The sequence below is a fragment of the Xylocopa sonorina genome, chromosome 1, assembly GCF_050948175.1.
Source record: "Xylocopa sonorina isolate GNS202 chromosome 1, iyXylSono1_principal, whole genome shotgun sequence".
Taxonomy (NCBI): domain Eukaryota; kingdom Metazoa; phylum Arthropoda; class Insecta; order Hymenoptera; family Apidae; genus Xylocopa; species Xylocopa sonorina.
This window is the reverse complement of record NC_135193.1, coordinates 7,047,927-7,067,581: the sequence shown is the minus strand read 5'-3', so window position 1 is coordinate 7,067,581 and position 19,655 is coordinate 7,047,927. Positions and strand designations below refer to the sequence as shown.

Genomic DNA, 19,655 nt, shown 5'->3' with positions numbered 1-19,655 from the left:
TTGCATCGCTCGTACGAATATCTATTGGCAGAATAAACATACTCCTACAAAAGAAAAAAGTGGTTAGTGTCCTTGCTTGTTCTTTGCCGGCCGGGCTTTGTCTCCTCGTTGGAGAGAAAATTATTATTTTCTGTAAAAGAAATATAATAATACAGAATGAAATTATCGCAGAATAAGTATCGTAGAATTAAGTTACGAAAATTTGTTTTGTACTAACATTATATGTGATATAGCAGCGATATGGCAATCAAGTAGTGAGTACAATTTTGTTTAGAAAGCTATTATTTAATTGTTGAATATGTTGCAATTAATTTTGCTTTACAAATAAATAATTAAGTTAAATATAGATTAATTGTACTTCCCGCTGAAGGATTTTGGGATTCAATATGGCGATTGGTTTCTGATTCGAGTAGAAACACAACAGTCTGTAAGGATAACATTACAGGAGGAAGTTTATACTTTTGTACAGGACGAGTTAAATAATTTATTCAAGTATTTTAAAAATGTTAACATGAAATAATGTGTACATTATGATAATGCAAAGCTATTATGTATATTATATACTTTTAATTTTTACTCCTATTAAGATTAATATATTTAAAAAGGTGTATGTTTTAAGTTTTATTTTATTGGAGAGGTGAAGAAAATTGTGTGCCAAGAATGTCACAGGACGACGATGTAGGATTTCTATATAAAACGATGAGTAAGTTAAACATGATTTCTATTCAAATATTAAAAAATTTTACTTTGGAGAGGTTAAAATAAATAATATAATGTATATATAAACAAAAGCTACTAATTATCCATAATATATTTCGGTAGATACTGAATATATTTATGTAGACATATATTTATTTAAATTTTTTAATTTTCTGTTAAAAAATAAATTTATTTATAATCGTTTCAGCAATTTTTATTTTATTTTAAGCAAAACTTCATTGTATATGTACGTGTGTATAAAAAATACTGAAGTGTGAACAAAATTTGCTCACATTCAAAATTATACATATTAATTTTATAAGTCACAAATATGTATGCATAATAGGAAAAATATAAAAAATCAAATTTACTAATTAATTAACACATACATTTGGAAGATAACGAATTACAGAAATTTATTAAATTTATTATACATTGCAAGCTATTTAATATAAATAATTTATTTATTTTTTTAATTTAAATGTTTTTTTTAACTTTTTGACATAAAAGGTAATTAATGACTTTAATGGCAGTGTATTTAAGAATTCAACTAACGAAAATAATTATGTACATAAAAATTGCTACAATATACAAGATTACCGGCGTCGCTTGTAACATATACGTTAGTATTTTACAACGACTTGACGAGTTTGGTGTGTAGAGGGAGGCATTTAAAAACTATATAGCGATACACAGATGTGTCAGATCTTTTAACAGAGAAAATAATATTGTTTACTGCAAAAAGCATGAGATATTGTCGTTGCGATTGAGCAAAAGTGTTGCTTTAAAAGTAATATGACTAGCATTTGTACGTATTTATTGTAGAATTAAGTACTTACATAACCTAACATTTAATATTTTTTGCACCTTTTTGGAAGTGTGTATCCGTTGGATTAAGTATGTTGTTGATTGAACAATTTGTATTATCATATTTATTTCTTTTAACAAAGCAGTTTAAATGAATGAAGGAAAATTGAAATTTATATTAAATAATCTTTTTTAGTTGAAAGGGATCCCAAAAAGAGGAGGGTTAAGCCTGTAGGATCAGCACCATCTTTGCTTGATTTTGATTTAGGTGAAAGTTCTGATGACAGTGATTTTAGAATTGAAGATCATTGCGAAGAATCTGATGATGATTCAGTGGACTCTAATGATATTGGAAAAGGTAGAATTCATTGTACTAACCTTCTAAGTATAGTATCATTAATATACTTTATTAAGTAAGCTAACTCAATATTGTCTGTACTATGAAAGAAGAAGATGTGTCCGATGAATCTGATGATTCATTAGAAGATCCATTATTAAATAAAAAAGAAAATCTCAATTTAACTGTAGGAGATGTAATTGAACAAGCTAGACAACAAGCATTAAAAGGTGGTTCACTTGAAGATAAATTAAATAAAATGTTAATTTGTTGTGGTTGCTTAGGAGATAGAAGTGACGATGTTAATGAAATTGTTGAATGCGATGGATGTGGTGTTAGTGTGCATGAAGGTAAAAACATTTTAATTCTATGTAAATTTTTTTCTCAGTTATTCATAAGTGTAAACATAAAACAGATTTAGATTTATGTTTATTTTAGGATGTTATGGTGTATCTGATGTAGAAAGCTTTTCAAGTACTGATTCTTTGTGTCAGTCAGCACCATGGTTTTGTGAAGCCTGCAGTGCAGGCATTATGGATCCTTCTTGTGAACTTTGTCCTAATAAAGGTGGAATTTTTAAGGAGACTGATGTAGGTAAATGGGTACATCTGGTGTGTGCACTTTATGTACCTGGTGTTGCTTTTGGAGAAGTATGTATAATTTTTATCCTTGTCAGATAATTAATGTTAGTAACATAGGTAAGGTAAATATTGTAGTTACATTAACTTGTTCCAGGTTGATCGTTTATCAAGCGTAACACTTTTTGAAATGGCATATAGTAAATGGGGGGCAAAACAGTGTTCTTTATGTGAAGATGCACGTTTTGCTCGTACCGGTGTATGCATAGAATGTGATGCAGGAATGTGTCACACATATTTTCACGTTACCTGGTAATAGCATATAAACAAATAAATTATTTAATACAAACATAAATGTGACGCACAGTTTAAGATAGTAACAATAATATAATATCTTATTTGTTCAGCGCACAAAGAGAAGGCCTGTTATCCGAAGCTCACAGCGAAGAAGTTGATCAGGCCGATCCATTCTATGCACATTGTAAACTTCATTCCGATAAAACACTCGTTCGTAGACGTAGGCGAAATTGGTTAGCTTTACAGTTACGAGCTCAATACAGGCAACAACTATTAAAACAACCTAATCACCTAGATACTGAAGAACAACGTAGGATACAAAGAAAATTAGCCAAACATAGGCATAAATATTTAGCTCATAAGGCATCTAGACCACCACCGTGGGGTAAATGTTATTTTAAAGTATAAAATATAATATTTCGATAAATTGCTATAAGTACAATATGCCACATGAGTAAAGACATAAAAGTTGTAATATATAAAAAAAGTATATATATGCTGATTAAACATTTTTTAAAGCTTTAAGTTACAGTATATGAGTGTATAAAACATTTACATTATAGTACCAACACAGAAAATGCCACGGCTATTAACTACATCGGCTTCAGCTTGTCGACAATTGGCAAGAAAAGCAGAACTCATGGGTGTCGATACTGCAGCATTAGAAGCACAAGAAGCACAACTTGTAGCTTTAGTTGACGTTCGCAAAAAATGGCACATACCGCCTGCTTTCAGTGTGGAATTTATTGGTTATTATTTGGATCGCAACTTGCGGGTTACGTCTATGAAAAGACGACTACAAGAACTTCTTGACATTAATTCTCAATTACTTAATGAGCAACAAAGACTGGACAGAAAATATGATGAAGTAATGAAAGACAATGAAGAACAAATTCGAGTGAATGTAACATTAAAGGAAAAAATAGAAATGTATCATCAAGTGCTTCAGAATAGTGGCTATGCGAAATCTTTACCGCAAATATCTGATCTGGCTAAACCAAGAATAACACCAACTCTAGGTAAGTTAGACCTTAAAAGATTACATATACCCAATTGGTTTGGAAAATTGAATATTGAAAAATATTCTTATATGGACTTGCCATTTATTGAACATTAAAAATTTTATTTATCATTATATAACAGTTTTTTCACTGATAAAATTTAGTGTAGATATTTCTGGTATCGCAAATGCTGTGTTAAAAATTTGACTTTCCGATATTTCTTCTATCAATAATAATTATTCAGTACAATAACATTTAGAATAAATATATTGTAATTTTAAAATAGGTACAGGTTTAGGTGTGCCAACTGCAGCGGCCTTAAAAATGGGTGTTGGTTTTCCTTTGCCTGTTGGTAAAGGAGCAGAAGGAATACGTGAAGGTAGAGTGTTAAGTAGCCAAGCACAAGATCAAAATCACAAAGGTGAACTGACATTAAGACATCAATGTGGTATATGCAGAAGATCTACAAATCAACATTTACTTGCAAAATGTGACACATGCCATCTCCATTACCATTTATCTTGTCTTAGTCCACCTCTATCGCGTATGCCCAAGAAAACAAAGCTTATGGGATGGTATGTATATTATTGTATCACTCTTTTAATGCTACAAATTAAAAATACAATGGACATACATTTCTTCAATATAGGCAATGTTCTGAATGCGACAAAGAATCTTCTGGATCAGAGGTTGAACGTGTTGATACCTCAGCTCCACGTAAATTAAGGCACTGTAAAGATGACTCGAACCTAACATCAACACCAACACCACCACAAGAAATACAAGTGCCTACAACGCCGACAACGCCTAGTACATCAAAAAATTCTTCCACTAATCTTAGTAACGTAACAAATACTACTGCGCCTGACACACCTACGACACCAAAAGTAAGTAAAATATCATAGAATGTATTTATGTATGTAATTCAAGTGATAAGGGTGTTAGAAGAGCATGAAGTCTCATACCCTTTTTGCAGACATTAGCATTTTACGTTTAAATGCAACCAAAAAGTGAAATGTAAGTATATTTTGATTTGCAAAATACTATGACTTTATAACTGCAATGTTTGAAATTGATTTTTTTTTTCACTTGTTTTATTTTTAAGTTGAAAGAAAAGACATCATTTTAACTGTACCCATAAAAATTGTATTACATAAACTGTGGGTTTTAAACATTTAATGAATGTTACTTTGCTTCCTTTCTGAATGTTATTTTTTTATAATCAGTTTTTTGCATTTCCTCATTGTCCCTTATTGTATCAACCTATCAACCTGTCATACCAATTTGAAGCAAAAGTTTTTTCTTATTTATTATCTAAATACTTTGTATATCTACAGGTAACAATAAAACCAGTTGGACCACAGCCTCCATCTTCAACTCCTATTCAATCAAACGAATCAATATACAATCAACAACCTATTAATAATATGACAATAACGAGGGAACGTTCACCAGAGTACATGGTAGCTTCTGTGGATGGAACAGAATCTGTTTCACAGCGAAGTGCAAAAAAGAGAAGAAGGTGTGTAAGATATATTTTAATGTAAATGCAGTATGTAATATTTCTTTGATTTTTATTAGGGAGAAGCATAAAAGGTATACTCCTGATCCTATTACGGGGATAAAACAAAGGAAACGCAAACACAAAAGGAAAAGTCTCGATGTGGAAAATCCTGAGAGTCAAAGTCAACCAGAAATTCATAGGAGAATCACTATAAAAGTAAGTAAATTGAATTTATTATAACCAGAATTTATTTTACTTATAAAATACAAACATAGGAAATAATTGCTATAAAAAATGCATTGTACAATTAAAGTATATTATTTTTTATTGAATAGATAAAGCCAATTCCAAGACCAGAGGGGGATGCGGCGTCAGAGTCGAGTCCACAAATGTTTGTTGCCACATCTACCAGTACAGAAATTACATCACCGCCACCGCCGCCTAAATTACCACCTCCGTCAGTTCCACTTTTACCTTCGAATACTACACCTGTAACTGCAAACATATCTACCAATAACACAAATAGTAGGACGTCTACAGGGAATGGGAAAAGGGGAAAAGATACAGACCTTTTAACTCATTGCAATGTCTGTGATATGCCTGGCACCAGTCAAAATCTCGTCATGTTAGTTTATACAAATATATTAAGTAAGCCCATGTATTTAAACTAATATTCCGAACGCATGATTTTATTGTTTTTTCGCATCTCAGGTGTGATGAATGTAAAAAATGCTACCACTTCACCTGTCTTGATCCACCAGTTAAAAAATCGCCGAAAAGAAGAGGCTATTCTTGGCATTGCGCGGACTGCGATCCTAGTGTAAGTTAATCAACTTTTATCGTTTGTATTTATTGCAATATTAACCCAAAATCATGGTTAAAGTACTTTTTATTTAGTCAAAGTTAAGAAACAGGAGAAAACATATTATTATAGAACATACCATACATAAAAATTTTATGAGGAATAAGTAATAATATGGGGATATGATCATAAGAATATCGAGAGAATATGCATACGTGTGACCAAATGAAAGTACTTTAATGTTAAATACATGTAAATTAAGAACTTTTTCAATGATCTTAAACATAGAACAGACAGTCTTATTAATAACTAGTTGCTAACATTAACCAATTATTTTCAGTAAAAGCTGTGCCACCTTTATTTATTGAATAATCAAATACAACGTTCCATTTACGAAATATCGAATGGCAATTAGTTATTAATACGAAAAAAAAAAACTTAAAATCTCACTTTTATAAGAAAATGGGAACAATTCTTCATAAAAGATGGATAATACACCTACACTTCGTATAATTTCGAAGCAGCCAAAGCAACAAATTAGGCTAAAAACTTATTTATGGATACTTTTGTCTTTGATCACTAAAAATTGTCACTAGGAATATATATTGAAGCTAATTTAATTCAATAAAAGAAAGAATCTGTAATAGTAAAAATATTTCTTTCATTTCAGGCCTCTGAATCTGAGACTTAATATCAACAATTTTATGTCTGCAGTTAGAATTCTACGTTCGAATAAATTAAGACATTGAATGTCATTATGTTTTTTGTAAAATATACAGAATACAGACAAAATTTTTTCTTCTAATTATAGAAGTCTTTTGAAAATACGTACTACAAATTTCACTTCAAAATATATATTAAAACTTTGTATTTATTTAGTGAAGTTTTCGGTACTTATTTTCAATAGATTATTCTACCTAATTTTATATGATTTTTATATTTTTATATTTATATATATATGTGTATACATGTATATATACATATAAAATAGTCATCGGGAACTCTCTACATATTTAAGGTAAGAAACAAATAGAAAAATCTTATGTTAAAATTATACAATTTTTTTTATATTTACCATTTATATATTATATTATATTTTTTACAAACTAACAATTTTGAATATAGGCAGTACAATATACTTTTTGTAAAAGTTGATAGGCAAATTTTTTTATAACGATACATGCCGTTTTTTTTAGATACTTTATGTTACAAATAATTTAAATTATATATACATTAAAAATAAAATAACGAAAAATCAGAAACTTACATGTGATTTAAGAAAAAAGTATTTTTGTTTTCTTTTTTCCAGAAATAAAACCATTGTAGAAGTCAAGAGCAGTCATAGAAGGTTTGCCTTGCACAGCTATTTTCTTTACAGAAACAAAACTTTCATCTTTACATTTTATAATTAAGGTCTTGCTCTTTTTATGGTATATTACCATCCCTATAACAACAACATTCTTTTGATTAAATAAAATTAAAAAATTGAATATTGATAAAATGATTAAATAAGAAGTGCAATTAGTTACCATTCAATAGTGAGCAAACATACCACATACTTTATTTTCAATTATTTTCTAGCATAAAAAAGTATGCAAGATATATAAAAATTGCAATTTTACCTGGTAATTCTCCTTCAAACATTTTTGCTATTGATTCTGATTCAATTTTTGTGATATCGAATATTTTAATTTTTGTGTTTTCATATGATGAAGTTAGAGGATACAATCCTAAAAGTGCACGATACAAGTCGTGAACGTTTTTCGCAGACATTTCAGTCCATTTAATTAAAGATATTTCGGATGTTACTTTTGGTGCTATAAAGGTATAATATTAATTAACAATTTGAAATATGTACTATTGTATAATTACATAATTTTACTATATGATCACCATATGTTGCATTAATATTATCTTGAGGTTTTGCTGATTGTAGAAAGCTTGGTAAATTTTTAAATATTTTCTCTAGAAGATTTGCACCAAGTTTTGCTAATTTTATATTTAATTCTGGTAATGTTTCATTTTCATCAATAGCTATTTGTTCTTGTAATACTATTTCCCCTACATCAAATCTGAAATAATGTTAAGTATAAGCAAACTATTGACAGCATTCTTATATTTACATTGAAATATATTATACTTTGGCTAATAATGTTCTAGCACAACCAGTATATAGATTTAGTTTCAACTAATTTTTGAGTACACTGTGTTGTTAAGAATCAATTTATTATTAATTCTAAGCTTGTAATAAAATTTGAGAAAGATTGCAATTATTTTTCAAAGTCTACTATGATCTATATTACTTGTGTAGAGTTAATAGTATATAATATTTACTGAAATATTCTTTTCTTTTGCTATCATTTGTAGCGATTGAAATTTTACTTTTTTGGCTTTATCTTCATTAATGTAATTCCTGCTTGCGAATCACCATTCATTAATGTATAAACTATTGGAGCTGCACCTCTCCATCGTGGTAATAAACTGCCATGAACATTTATCATACCTCTGTGAAAAATAATGTGTATACATTAACTTACAGAGCTTTGAAATAAGATCGTAAGGTCGATATATATATTATTGAAAAATTTAATACTGCAAAAAGATAACTTACAATGGAAATGCCTTAATGATCTTAGATGGTATCAAATGACCAAATGAAACGACTATTCCAATATCGAATTCATATTTATTGACTTCAGTTGGCCATTTGTTTATAACAATCTTATGCTCTTCTGCATATTTGGTAACAGCATTTTTTTGTACTTGTTGAGTAGTAACAATTTCTAATCGCTGTAATGCTTTAGATTCACTATGTATAAATTTTTAAATGAACATATTATGAACAAAAATTATAGTATTTGATAGGAGAATAGTATATTTTTCTTACTATTTGTTATATAAGATTTTCAAACTTTCGACTGCAAATTCATCAGTGCCAAAGAATAATACCCTCCACCGTTCATTTTTCGGTACTGTGTATGATTCTTTATAAGGAGCGTAACACTTATGTATTTGTAAATTAAAACTTGCGAAAAATGTTTTATTCAATCTTTTTAATGCACATAGAAACTTTATAGTATTATGCACCATGTGATTGAAAGTTGGCATAGTGAGAAAGCTATTATTTAAATAATATTGTAATATAATAAGTTGAGAATGTTCATTATAAAATTAGAGTTGGTAATTCTATATGGTTACGGTCCACACAATTTATGGTTCCATATAACGTAAATAAATGTGTACTGTATACAGTAAGACCACAGTATACAGTAGCGCAACTTGCCCGATTTTATGTTACAAAATTTAATGCGCATGCGCGAAACAGGGCACTGAATCGCAGTGCCATCTGAACTTCTGCCTCACTTGCTCTTTAATTTTTCTTTCTCTCTCTTTCTTAGCAAACAAAAAGACGATTGAATATCTAACCAAACCTGAAGCTGAATTTGGAGGGAATTCAATATCTGTTGAAAGCTGCTTAAAAGCGTTGAAGCACGTTCAAGCTATTTCGAAGATTTTAGAAGAAAAAGGAAAGGAAGCAAAAAAAATCAATTTAAAATAGTTGTTAATTTCTAAAAGTATTTTGATTAATAATTTAAGGGAATTGTTAATTTATATAAATATTTTAAATTATATATTCTCTTTGGAAGCACTTTGATCTTAGCTTTGTTTCAGACGTTGCTGCATTAATTTTATAATTAAAAAATGGACACAAGAAAGAAGTCAAATTGTGCAATACTGGGATGCTTAAATCAATTCAACGTGAAGCGACATTATTTTAAATTTCCAAAGGAACAAGACAGGTATAACATGTCTTATAATATGCCTTATGATTTTTTGATGCCATGCTTCTTTTGAGTAGTATAATATAAATATATGTAATATATAAATTAATATGTTATTGATAAAACTAATACAATTTTATATTACAGATGGTTGAAATGGGTAGATGCATGTAAAAGATATGATCTATTATCTAAAGGTCCACAATATTCATTTAACAATATTCGTCTGTGCCATTTACATTTTGAAGAAAAATTATTCAGAATTAATAAAGTTAGAGCTAGCCTTCATCCAGATGCTGTTCCAACACTATTATTGGGACGTGATACTAAACAACAGTAAGTTTAATAATAATTGTTAGTTTGACATAATTTCATTTAATGATTAAATTATTTGACACAATTTAATTTAATAAATAAATTCTTTTCAGAGATAATACAAATGTAATTGCAAAACAAAATGTAGCTACAGAAAAAGAAGAACTATCTAGGTATGTGAAATTGTATTTCATATTTTTTTGTTATAATTTTATATACAATTTTATAGTTCTATAATATATATCTCTTTTGTTGTAGTAATACATATGCAGAAGAGGCTGTAAAAGTTGAAGAAGAGAATAGGTAATATATACTAATAGAATAATTAAAATTATATTTTATATTGTTTTGTAATTTTCTATAATACATATTTTTTTGTTGTAGTATTACATATGCAGAAGGGGCTATAAAAGTTGAAGAAGAGAATAGGTAATATATATTAATAGAATAATGAGTTTATGTATTTTTAATTAGTAAATTTATAAATTATACCTAAATTGTTTTCAGGAATACAAAAACCTCTAAAATAATTCTGCCAACTTGCCATTCTGCTGCTAGTAATTTCGAGACAGAAGTAATGAAACCGTAAGTTTATACTTTTACTGTATTTTATTTTATTTTATTTCATATTATTTTGTTGTTTATTTTGTGTTAGCTAATTTATAATTATATAATTTTATATCATATATTTAAAAATCCTTTTTAATGAATCTAACAGATTTGAATATTACAGAGGCACATCTGCTGAGGAGCCAGGAACAAGCCTGATGACGACTCATACAAAGAGATCATTAGATGATAGTTTCAGAATAAAAAAATTACATGAACAAGTTAAAAGATTAAAAACGCAAAATAATGCATTGCGTACACAAATTCGGCGATTACATGCGAAGGAAAGGGAAAGAAAATCAGTCAGCCCAAGTAGACAAGACGAATATAATAATTTGAGGGAATTAGGTCGTAAGTTATTACCGGAAGATTTTAATAGATTATTAACAGCACAAATAGATGCACAATGTAAAAGTAAACATGGCAAAAGATATATGTTTGTTACCGATATATTTGTATACATAGGTATTAAGTATATATAAAATAACTTTAAAATAAATTTTAAAATAAAATATACAATGTATAATATATTTTTTGTATTTTTCATTATATTTTTTCTTGTTTATCCTGTATAATATTTATGTTCTTACATTTTTATAGTCATAGTAACATGTGTATTTTATATTTTTTCGATTTTTGCTTTCTTTCCTTGTTTTTCAGTGTATTAGAAATAATACATTTATTATTTTTATTAAATTTTGATTAACTAAACGTAAAAATAAGTTGGGCAGATAGAGAGGAAAAAAATGCAAGTGAGATTGAAATCCAGGTGGCACTGCGATTAGGTAGCTTCTGTCGCGCATGCGCACTCAATTTTATGGTACACCGACATCAAAGGTGCCGACAGAGAGTTTCGCTACTGTATACTGTGATTATACCGCGGCACATTCCTTGGCTCGCGGCTCCGGAGGCAGCGAGCGTAAACGTAGATGCGTGAGAGTTGCGTACGCGCGAAACTCGGCCGCGTGTTACTTTAAATCGTTAATTACCGCCGCACGCGCTACGCTGCGCAAGTTGGAAATTAGAATTTCGCATGGGACCAAAGTAGAGATGCGCTTGCGGCGATTAAACCGTGATACAATTACAGCGATGCTTTTCTGTGCGTCGTTTCCGATTTCCCCGCGATTTAGGGATTAGGGATTGGTTCGAGTTCGAACGACGTCCTGTTCCTTTCCTCTGTATCTGCTTCGCAAGTGGAATGTGGAAACGAAGGCGTCGCTTCTGACTGAAAGAACGGTTTGGAAACGCTGAAAATCGTGTTACGCGTGTACGCTCGCTCGCTATCGTCGACGCTTCTCTCCTCGAGAGCGTCGGACCTCTTCTCTCACTCTCTCTCTCTCTCTCTCTCTCTCTCTCTCTCTCTCTCTCTCTCTCTCTCTCTCTTTCTCTCTCTCTCTCCTCTTTCCTCCCTTTTGTTTTTACCTCGCGCTAAATGCATATTCTGTTTATTCCTTACGAGTAGGAGTTAATTTTACTGTAAACAGGCTGCCGGTGAAATATGCGGCTGCGCGCGGCGTTGCCAAATAAACCGGCGCGGGCAGAAAACGCTCGAAATTCCCCGCGATACTGTCCGGGATGAAAGTGGGAAAAAAAGATCTGTCGCGAAACGTCGCCGCACAGCCTCTGGGTATTTTCGTGGCCGCCACCTGAGAATTCCGGTTTGTAAATTTTCGAAATGTCCGAGCCGCCATGTTACGCGGTGTAACGTTCACGTACGTACGTTGCGTCGCGGGTATCCGAACTGTCCAGCAACGCGAATGCTATTTCACGCGTAGATGTTTGCCCCAGTTTATGCGGTTATTTATTAAATGTCTCTATATTTTTACACTTTTCTTTTTTTCTTCTTATCACGGTTACGTATACTATTCGCATTAGTTAATCGTCGATTTGCATTGGCGACGGTCTCAGGGCGTCCTCTCGAGCGAACATTCGAATGCGTTTCACATCGCCGCTACGTGTGCAACGCTCTGCGACGCATCTGCAGCGATTATTCCGTTGCGAGTAGTCAGTCCACCACGCTCTATAGAGATTGCACAATCTTTCGGCGCGTCTCGTCAACGGAATGCGTTTATATCTCGCGGGCTATTGACCGACAAAATACATGGGCTTGCGAGCAACTTTTTATTCGTTGGTCGGCCATAGTTCTCGAATCAACCGCGAATACAGTTTCGACGAGCGAACTTCTTTTTTTTAAAAAGATGCTCCGTTGATCATCGAGGGGCGAAGCAGACATTTCATCATCGATTAAACTGTTTTAATCGTTAAGGTAAAGTCAGCTAAGGAACGTAACTTTTAACGGGTGTATGTTATCGATCCGTATATATTATGACGATAACGTCACCGATTGACTTTACTGACCGTAACGTCGATAAAGTGGAGTTCTGCATGGTAATCGAAACTAAACGATGTTTACCATGTTTGCACTCGGCAAAGAAAGTAGAAATTGCGTGAAGGAAGATCGATAGATGGCGGGCAGGTTTAAATGACCGCCGTGGTTCTCGGGAGCTGTCGGCAGAGTTTTTATTCCGCGTAATCGGCGATCGCTCCGAAGCCGAAGGATCGAAATGTCAGAAATTCAATGGGAGCCGACGAACGAGTGTAATGTCAGCTACAAGTGACGTATCTGCGCTTCCCGCGGCGCGTTCTTCACGCGAAACGATGCTAAGAGGATAAATTATGCCTCGAAAAGAGAACACGTAAGTGTCCATTAGCACAGTTTCTAACCTCGGCCAGTTTATTAGCAAGACTCTTCTTCCTTCTGTTCGTTTCGTCATTTCTCTTAGAGCGAGAAACGAACGCGCGCCATATTTTCATTAAAAAAAAATAAATAAATAAAGAAAGATTAATGGACCGCTCGTTAACGTGGACGTCTTCTCAGCAAAGCGAAAACATGGGAGCGAGACAGAAGAAAACGCATGAACACGTACTTCAAAACGCTGGCAGATCTATTGCCGCCGCATCAGGAGGGTCGGAAACGCAACAAGGTCGACATCCTGATCCATGCATCAAAGTACATCAAAGACCTCCATAGCCGTACCGAGGAGTTTTTCTCTGCTAATGCTTCGGAAGCGCATAGTAAATAAATCAAATTGACGATGATTTTATAGGCTTAGTTTTTTGTTTCTGTCCGACAGTATGATAAATAAAAGCCGGACCTATTATTAATATTTTATATTGTTGATCTGCTTTGGCACGAAATCTAAAAGATGCGCCTTGGAACGCTCTTTAAAATGCCGTTGGAATTTTTGATCTAGCTGCACGGGAAGTTACTTTTTTTTAAGTTTGAAATTTCAAAAACACCCCAATGGGGGGGTATTGGGTGATTTTCGGAAAAATTTGGGAATTTTTTTTTCTCTAATTTCTATGCTAAAAGATGCGCCTTGGAACGCTCTTTAAAATGCCGTTGGAATTTTTGATCTAGCTGCACGGGAAGTTACTTTTTTTTAAGTTTGAAGTTTCAAAAACACCCCAATGGGGGGGTATTGGGTGATTTTCGGAAAAATTTGGGAATTTTTTTTTCTCTAATTTCTATGCTAAAAGATGCGCCTTGGAACGCTCTTTAAAATGCCGTTGGAATTTTTGATCTAGCTGCACGGGAAGTTACTTTTTTTTAAGTTTGAAATTTCAAAAACACCCCAATGGGGGGGTATTGGGTGATTTTCGGAAAAATTTGGGAATTTTTTTTTCTCTAATTTCTATGCTAAAAGATGCGCCTTGGAACGCTCTTTAAAATGCCGTTGGAATTTTTGATCTAGCTGCACGGGAAGTTACTTTTTTTTAAGTTTGAAGTTTCAAAAACACCCCAATGGGGGGGTATTGGGTGATTTTCGGAAAAATTTGGGAATTTTTTTTTCTCTAATTTCTATGCTAAAAGATGCGCCTTGGAACGCTCTTTAAAATGCCGTTGGAATTTTTGATCTAGCTGCACGGGAAGTTACTTTTTTTTAAGTTTGAAGTTTCAAAAACACCCCAATGGGGGGGTATTGGGTGATTTTCGGAAAAATTTGGGAATTTTTTTTTCTCTAATTTCTATGCTAAAAGATGCGCCTTGGAACGCTCTTTAAAATGCCGTTGGAATTTTTGATCTAGCTGCACGGGAAGTTACTTTTTTTTAAGTTTGAAGTTTCAAAAACACCCCAATGGGGGGGTATTGGGTGATTTTCGGAAAAATTTGGGAATTTTTTTTTCTCTAATTTCTATGCTAAAAGATGCGCCTTGGAACGCTCTTTAAAATGCCGTTGGAATTTTTGATCTAGCTGCACGGGAAGTTACTTTTTTTTAAGTTTGAAGTTTCAAAAACACCCCAATGGGGGGGTATTGGGTGATTTTCGGAAAAATTTGGGAATTTTTCTCTCTCTAATTTCTATGCTAAAAGATGCGCCTTGGAACGCTCTTTAAAATGCCGTTGGAATTTTTGATCTAGCTGCACGGGAAGTTACTTTTTTTTAAGTTTGAAGTTTCAAAAACACCCCAATGGGGGGGTATTGGGTGATTTTCGGAAAAATTTGGGAATTTTTTTTTCTCTAATTTCTATGCTAAAAGATGCGCCTTGGAACGCTCTTTAAAATGCCGTTGGAATTTTTGATCTAGCTGCACGGGAAGTTACTTTTTTTTAAGTTTGAAGTTTCAAAAACACCCCAATGGGGGGGTATTGGGTGATTTTCGGAAAAATTTGGGAATTTTTGTTTCTCTAATTTCTATGCTAAAAGATGCGCCTTGGAACGCTCTTTAAAATGCCGTTGGAATTTTTGATCTAGCTGCACGGGAAGTTACTTTTTTTTAAGTTTGAAGTTTCAAAAACACCCCAATGGGGGGGTATTGGGTGATTTTCGGAAAAATTTGGGAATTTTTTTTTCTCTAATTTCTATGCTAAAAGATGCGCCTTGGAACGCTCTTTAAAATGCCGTTGGAATTTTTGATCTAGCTGCACGGGAAGTTACTTTTTTTTAAGTTTGAAGTTTCAAAAACACCCCAATGGGGGGGTATTGGGTGATTTTCGGAAAAATTTGGGAATTTTTCTCTCTCTAATTTCTATGCTAAAAGATGCGCCTTGGAACGCTCTTTAAAATGCCGTTGGAATTTTTGATCTAGCTGCACGGGAAGTTACTTTTTTTTAAGTTTGAAGTTTCAAAAACACCCCAATGGGGGGGTATTGGGTGATTTTCGGAAAAATTTGGGAATTTTTTTTTCTCTAATTTCTATGCTAAAAGATGCGCCTTGGAACGCTCTTTAAAATGCCGTTGGAATTTTTGATCTAGCTGCACGGGAAGTTACTTTTTTTTAAGTTTGAAGTTTCAAAAACACCCCAATGGGGGGGTATTGGGTGATTTTCGGAAAAATTTGGGAATTTTTGTTTCTCTAATTTCTATGCTAAAAGATGCGCCTTGGAACGCTCTTTAAAATGCCGTTGGAATTTTTGATCTAGCTGCACGGGAAGTTACTTTCTTTTAAGTTTGAAGTTTCAAAAACACCCCAATGGGGGGGTATTGGGTGATTTTCGGAAAAATTTGGGAATTTTTGTTTCTCTAATTTCTATGCTAAAAGATGCGCCTTGGAACGCTCTTTAAAATGCCGTTGGAATTTTTGATCTAGCTGCACGGGAAGTTACTTTTTCTTAAGTTTGAAGTTTCAAAAACACCCCAATGGGGGGGTATTGGGTAATTTTCGGAAAAATTTGCGAATTTTTTTTTCTCTAATTTCTATGCTAAAAGATGCGCCTTGGAACGCTCTTTAAAATGCCGTTGGAATTTTTGATCTAGCTGCACGGGAAGATACTTTTTTTTAAGTTTGAAGTTTCAAAAACACCCCAATGGGGGGGTATTTGGTGATTTTCGGAAAAATTTGGGAATTTTTTTTTCTCTAATTTCTATGCTAAAAGATGCGCCTTGGAACGCTCTTTAAAATGCCGTTGGAATTCTTGATCTAGCTGCACGGGAAGTTACTTTTTTTTAAGTTTGAAGTTTCAAAAACACCCCAATGGGGGGGTATTGGGTGATTTTCGGAAAAATTTGGGAATTTTTTTTTCTCTAATTTCTATGCTAAAAGATGCGCCTTGGAACGCTCTTTAAAATGCCGTTGGAATTTTTGATCTAGCTGCACGGGAAGTTACTTTTTTTTAAGTTTGAAGTTTCAAAAACACCCCAATGGGGGGGTATTGGGTGATTTTCGGAAAAATTTGGGAATTTTTGTTTCTCTAATTTCTATGCTAAAAGATGCGCCTTGGAACGCTCTTTAAAATGCCGTTGGAATTTTTGATCTAGCTGCACGGGAAGTTACTTTTTCTTAAGTTTGAAGTTTCAAAAACACCCCAATGGGGGGGTATTGGGTAATTTTCGGAAAAATTTGCGAATTTTTTTTTCTCTAATTTCTATGCTAAAAGATGCGCCTTGGAACGCTCTTTAAAATGCCGTTGGAATTTTTGATCTAGCTGCACGGGAAGATACTTTTTTTTAAGTTTGAAGTTTCAAAAACACCCCAATGGGGGGGTATTGGGTGATTTTCGGAAAAATTTGGGAATTTTTTTTTCTCTAATTTCTATGCTAAATGATGCGCCTTGGAACGCTCTTTAAAATGCCGTTGGAATTTTTGATCTAGCTGCACGGGAAGTTACTTTTTTTTAAGTTTGAAGTTTCAAAAACACCCCAATGGGGGGGTATTGGGTGATTTTCGGAAAAATTTGGGAATTTTTCTCTCTCTAATTTCTATGCTAAAAGATGCGCCTTGGAACGCTCTTTAAAATGCCGTTGGAATTTTTGATCTAGCTGCACGGGAAGTTACTTTTTTTTAAGTTTGAAGTTTCAAAAACACCCCAATGGGGGGGTATTGGGTGATTTTCGGAAAAATTTGGGAATTTTTTTTTCTCTAATTTCTATGCTAAAAGATGCGCCTTGGAACGCTCTTTAAAATGCCGTTGGAATTTTTGATCTAGCTGCACGGGAAGTTACTTTTTTTTAAGTTTGAAGTTTCAAAAACACCCCAATGGGGGGGTATTGGGTGATTTTCGGAAAAATTTGGGAATTTTTGTTTCTCTAATTTCTATGCTAAAAGATGCGCCTTGGAACGCTCTTTAAAATGCCGTTGGAATTTTTGATCTAGCTGCACGGGAAGTTACTTTCTTTTAAGTTTGAAGTTTCAAAAACACCCCAATGGGGGGGTATTGGGTGATTTTCGGAAAAATTTGGGAATTTTTTTTTCTCTAATTTCTATGCTAAAAGATGCGCCTTGGAACGCTCTTTAAAATGCCGTTGGAATTTTTGATCTAGCTGCACGGGAAGATACTTTTTTTTAAGTTTGAAGTTTCAAAAACACCCCAATGGGGGGGTATTTGGTGATTTTCGGAAAAATTTGGGAATTTTTTTTTCTCTAATTTCTATGCTAAAAGATGCGCCTTGGAACGCTCTTTAAAATGCCGTTGGAATTTTTGATCTAGCTGCACGGGAAGTTACTTTTTTTTAAGTTTGAAGTTTCAAAAACACCCCAATGGGGGGGTATTGGGTGATTTTCGGAAAAATTTGGGAATTTTTGTTTCTCTAATTTCTATGCTAAAAGATGCGCCTTGGAACGCTCTTTAAAATGCCGTTGGAATTTTTGATCTAGCTGCACGGGAAGTTACTTTTTTTTAAGTTTGAAGTTTCAAAAACACCCCAATGGGGGGGTATTGGGTGATTTTCGGAAAAATTTGGGAATTTTTTTTTCTCTAATTTCTATGCTAAATGATGCGCCTTGGAACGCTCTTTAAAATGCCGTTGGAATTTTTGATCTAGCTGCACGGGAAGTTACTTTTTTTTAAGTTTGAAGTTTCAAAAACACCCCAATGGGGGGGTATTGGGTGATTTTCGGAAAAATTTGGGAATTTTTTTTTCTCTAATTTCTATGCTAAAAGATGCGCCTTGGAACGCTCTTTAAAATGCCGTTGGAATTTTTGATCTAGCTGCACGGGAAGTTACTTTTTTTTAAGTTTGAAGTTTCAAAAACACCCCAATGGGGGGGTATTGGGTGATTTTCGGAAAAATTTGGGAATTTTTCTCTCTCTAATTTCTATGCTAAAAGATGCGCCTTGGAACGCTCTTTAAAATGCCGTTGGAATTTTTGATCTAGCTGCACGGGAAGTTACTTTTTTTTAAGTTTGAAGTTTCAAAAACACCCCAATGGGGGGGTATTGGGTAATTTTCGGAAAAATTTGCGAATTTTTTTTTCTCTAATTTCTATGCTAAAAGATGCGCCTTGGAACGCTCTTTAAAATGCCGTTGGAATTTTTGATCTAGCTGCACGGGAAGTTACTTTTTTTTAAGTTTGAAGTTTCAAAAACACCCCAATGGGGGGGTATTGGCTGATTTTCGGAAAAATTTGGGAATTTTTGTTTCTCTAATTTCTATGCTAAAAGATGCGCCTTGGAACGCTCTTTAAAATGCCGTTGGAATTTTTGATCTAGCTGCACGGGAAGTTACTTTCTTTTAAGTTTGAAGTTTCAAAAACACCCCAATGGGGGGGTATTGGGTGATTTTCGGAAAAATTTGGGAATTTTTTTTTCTCTAATTTCTATGCTAAAAGATGCGCCTTGGAACGCTCTTTAAAATGCCGTTGGAATTTTTGATCTAGCTGCACGGGAAGTTACTTTTTTTTAAGTTTGAAGTTTCAAAAACACCCCAATGGGGGGGTATTGGGTGATTTTCGGAAAAATTTGGGAATTTTTGTTTCTCTAATTTCTATGCTAAAAGATGCGCCTTGGAACGCTCTTTAAAATGCCGTTGGAATTTTTGATCTAGCTGCACGGGAAGTTACTTTCTTTTAAGTTTGAAGTTTCAAAAACACCCCAATGGGGGGGTATTGGGTGATTTTCGGAAAAATTTGGGAATTTTTGTTTCTCTAATTTCTATGCTAAAAGATGCGCCTTGGAACGCTCTTTAAAATGCCGTTGGAATTTT

At 33.2% G+C, this 19,655-nt stretch overlaps 2 protein-coding genes and 1 long non-coding RNA gene across 5 annotated transcripts; 2 read left to right on the top strand and 1 right to left on the bottom strand.

Moving 5' to 3' along the window:
• Positions 1-1,328: 1,328 nt before the first annotated feature.
• Positions 1,329-6,830, top strand: LOC143422547 (PHD finger protein 14). Of its 3 annotated transcripts, none has more exons than XM_076893304.1 (14): positions 1,329-1,507; positions 1,703-1,864; positions 1,957-2,193; positions 2,282-2,493; positions 2,579-2,733; positions 2,829-3,103; positions 3,282-3,737; positions 4,006-4,294; positions 4,369-4,606; positions 5,057-5,241; positions 5,301-5,439; positions 5,559-5,848; positions 5,935-6,043; positions 6,696-6,830. In XM_076893304.1, exons 1-14 carry the CDS (start codon positions 1,495-1,497, stop codon positions 6,714-6,716), a joined length of 2,781 nt encoding a protein of 926 aa, XP_076749419.1. In that variant the 5' UTR covers positions 1,329-1,494; the 3' UTR covers positions 6,717-6,830. The 3 variants fall into 3 exon arrangements, with proteins under 3 accessions (XP_076749419.1, XP_076749411.1, XP_076749426.1); XM_076893296.1 differs by having other exon boundaries at positions 1,954-2,193; XM_076893311.1 differs by lacking the exon at positions 6,696-6,830 and adding an exon at positions 6,366-6,684 and having other exon boundaries at positions 1,954-2,193.
• A 385-nt stretch (positions 6,831-7,215) lies between these two features.
• On the bottom strand, positions 7,216-9,148 carry LOC143422571 (methionyl-tRNA formyltransferase, mitochondrial). Its single transcript, XM_076893316.1, has 6 exons — positions 8,913-9,148; positions 8,637-8,834; positions 8,408-8,530; positions 7,919-8,097; positions 7,648-7,842; positions 7,216-7,469 (listed from the first exon to the last, which is right to left on the bottom strand). Exons 1-6 carry the CDS (start codon positions 9,131-9,133, stop codon positions 7,300-7,302), a joined length of 1,086 nt encoding a protein of 361 aa, XP_076749431.1. The 5' UTR covers positions 9,134-9,148; the 3' UTR covers positions 7,216-7,299.
• Positions 9,149-13,209: 4,061 nt separating this feature from the next.
• Positions 13,210-13,820, top strand: LOC143426132 (uncharacterized). The gene is made up of 2 exons (XR_013102117.1): positions 13,210-13,427; positions 13,610-13,820. It is a non-coding gene; the product is annotated as an uncharacterized LOC143426132 (long non-coding RNA).
• The last annotated feature ends 5,835 nt before the right edge of the window (positions 13,821-19,655 follow it).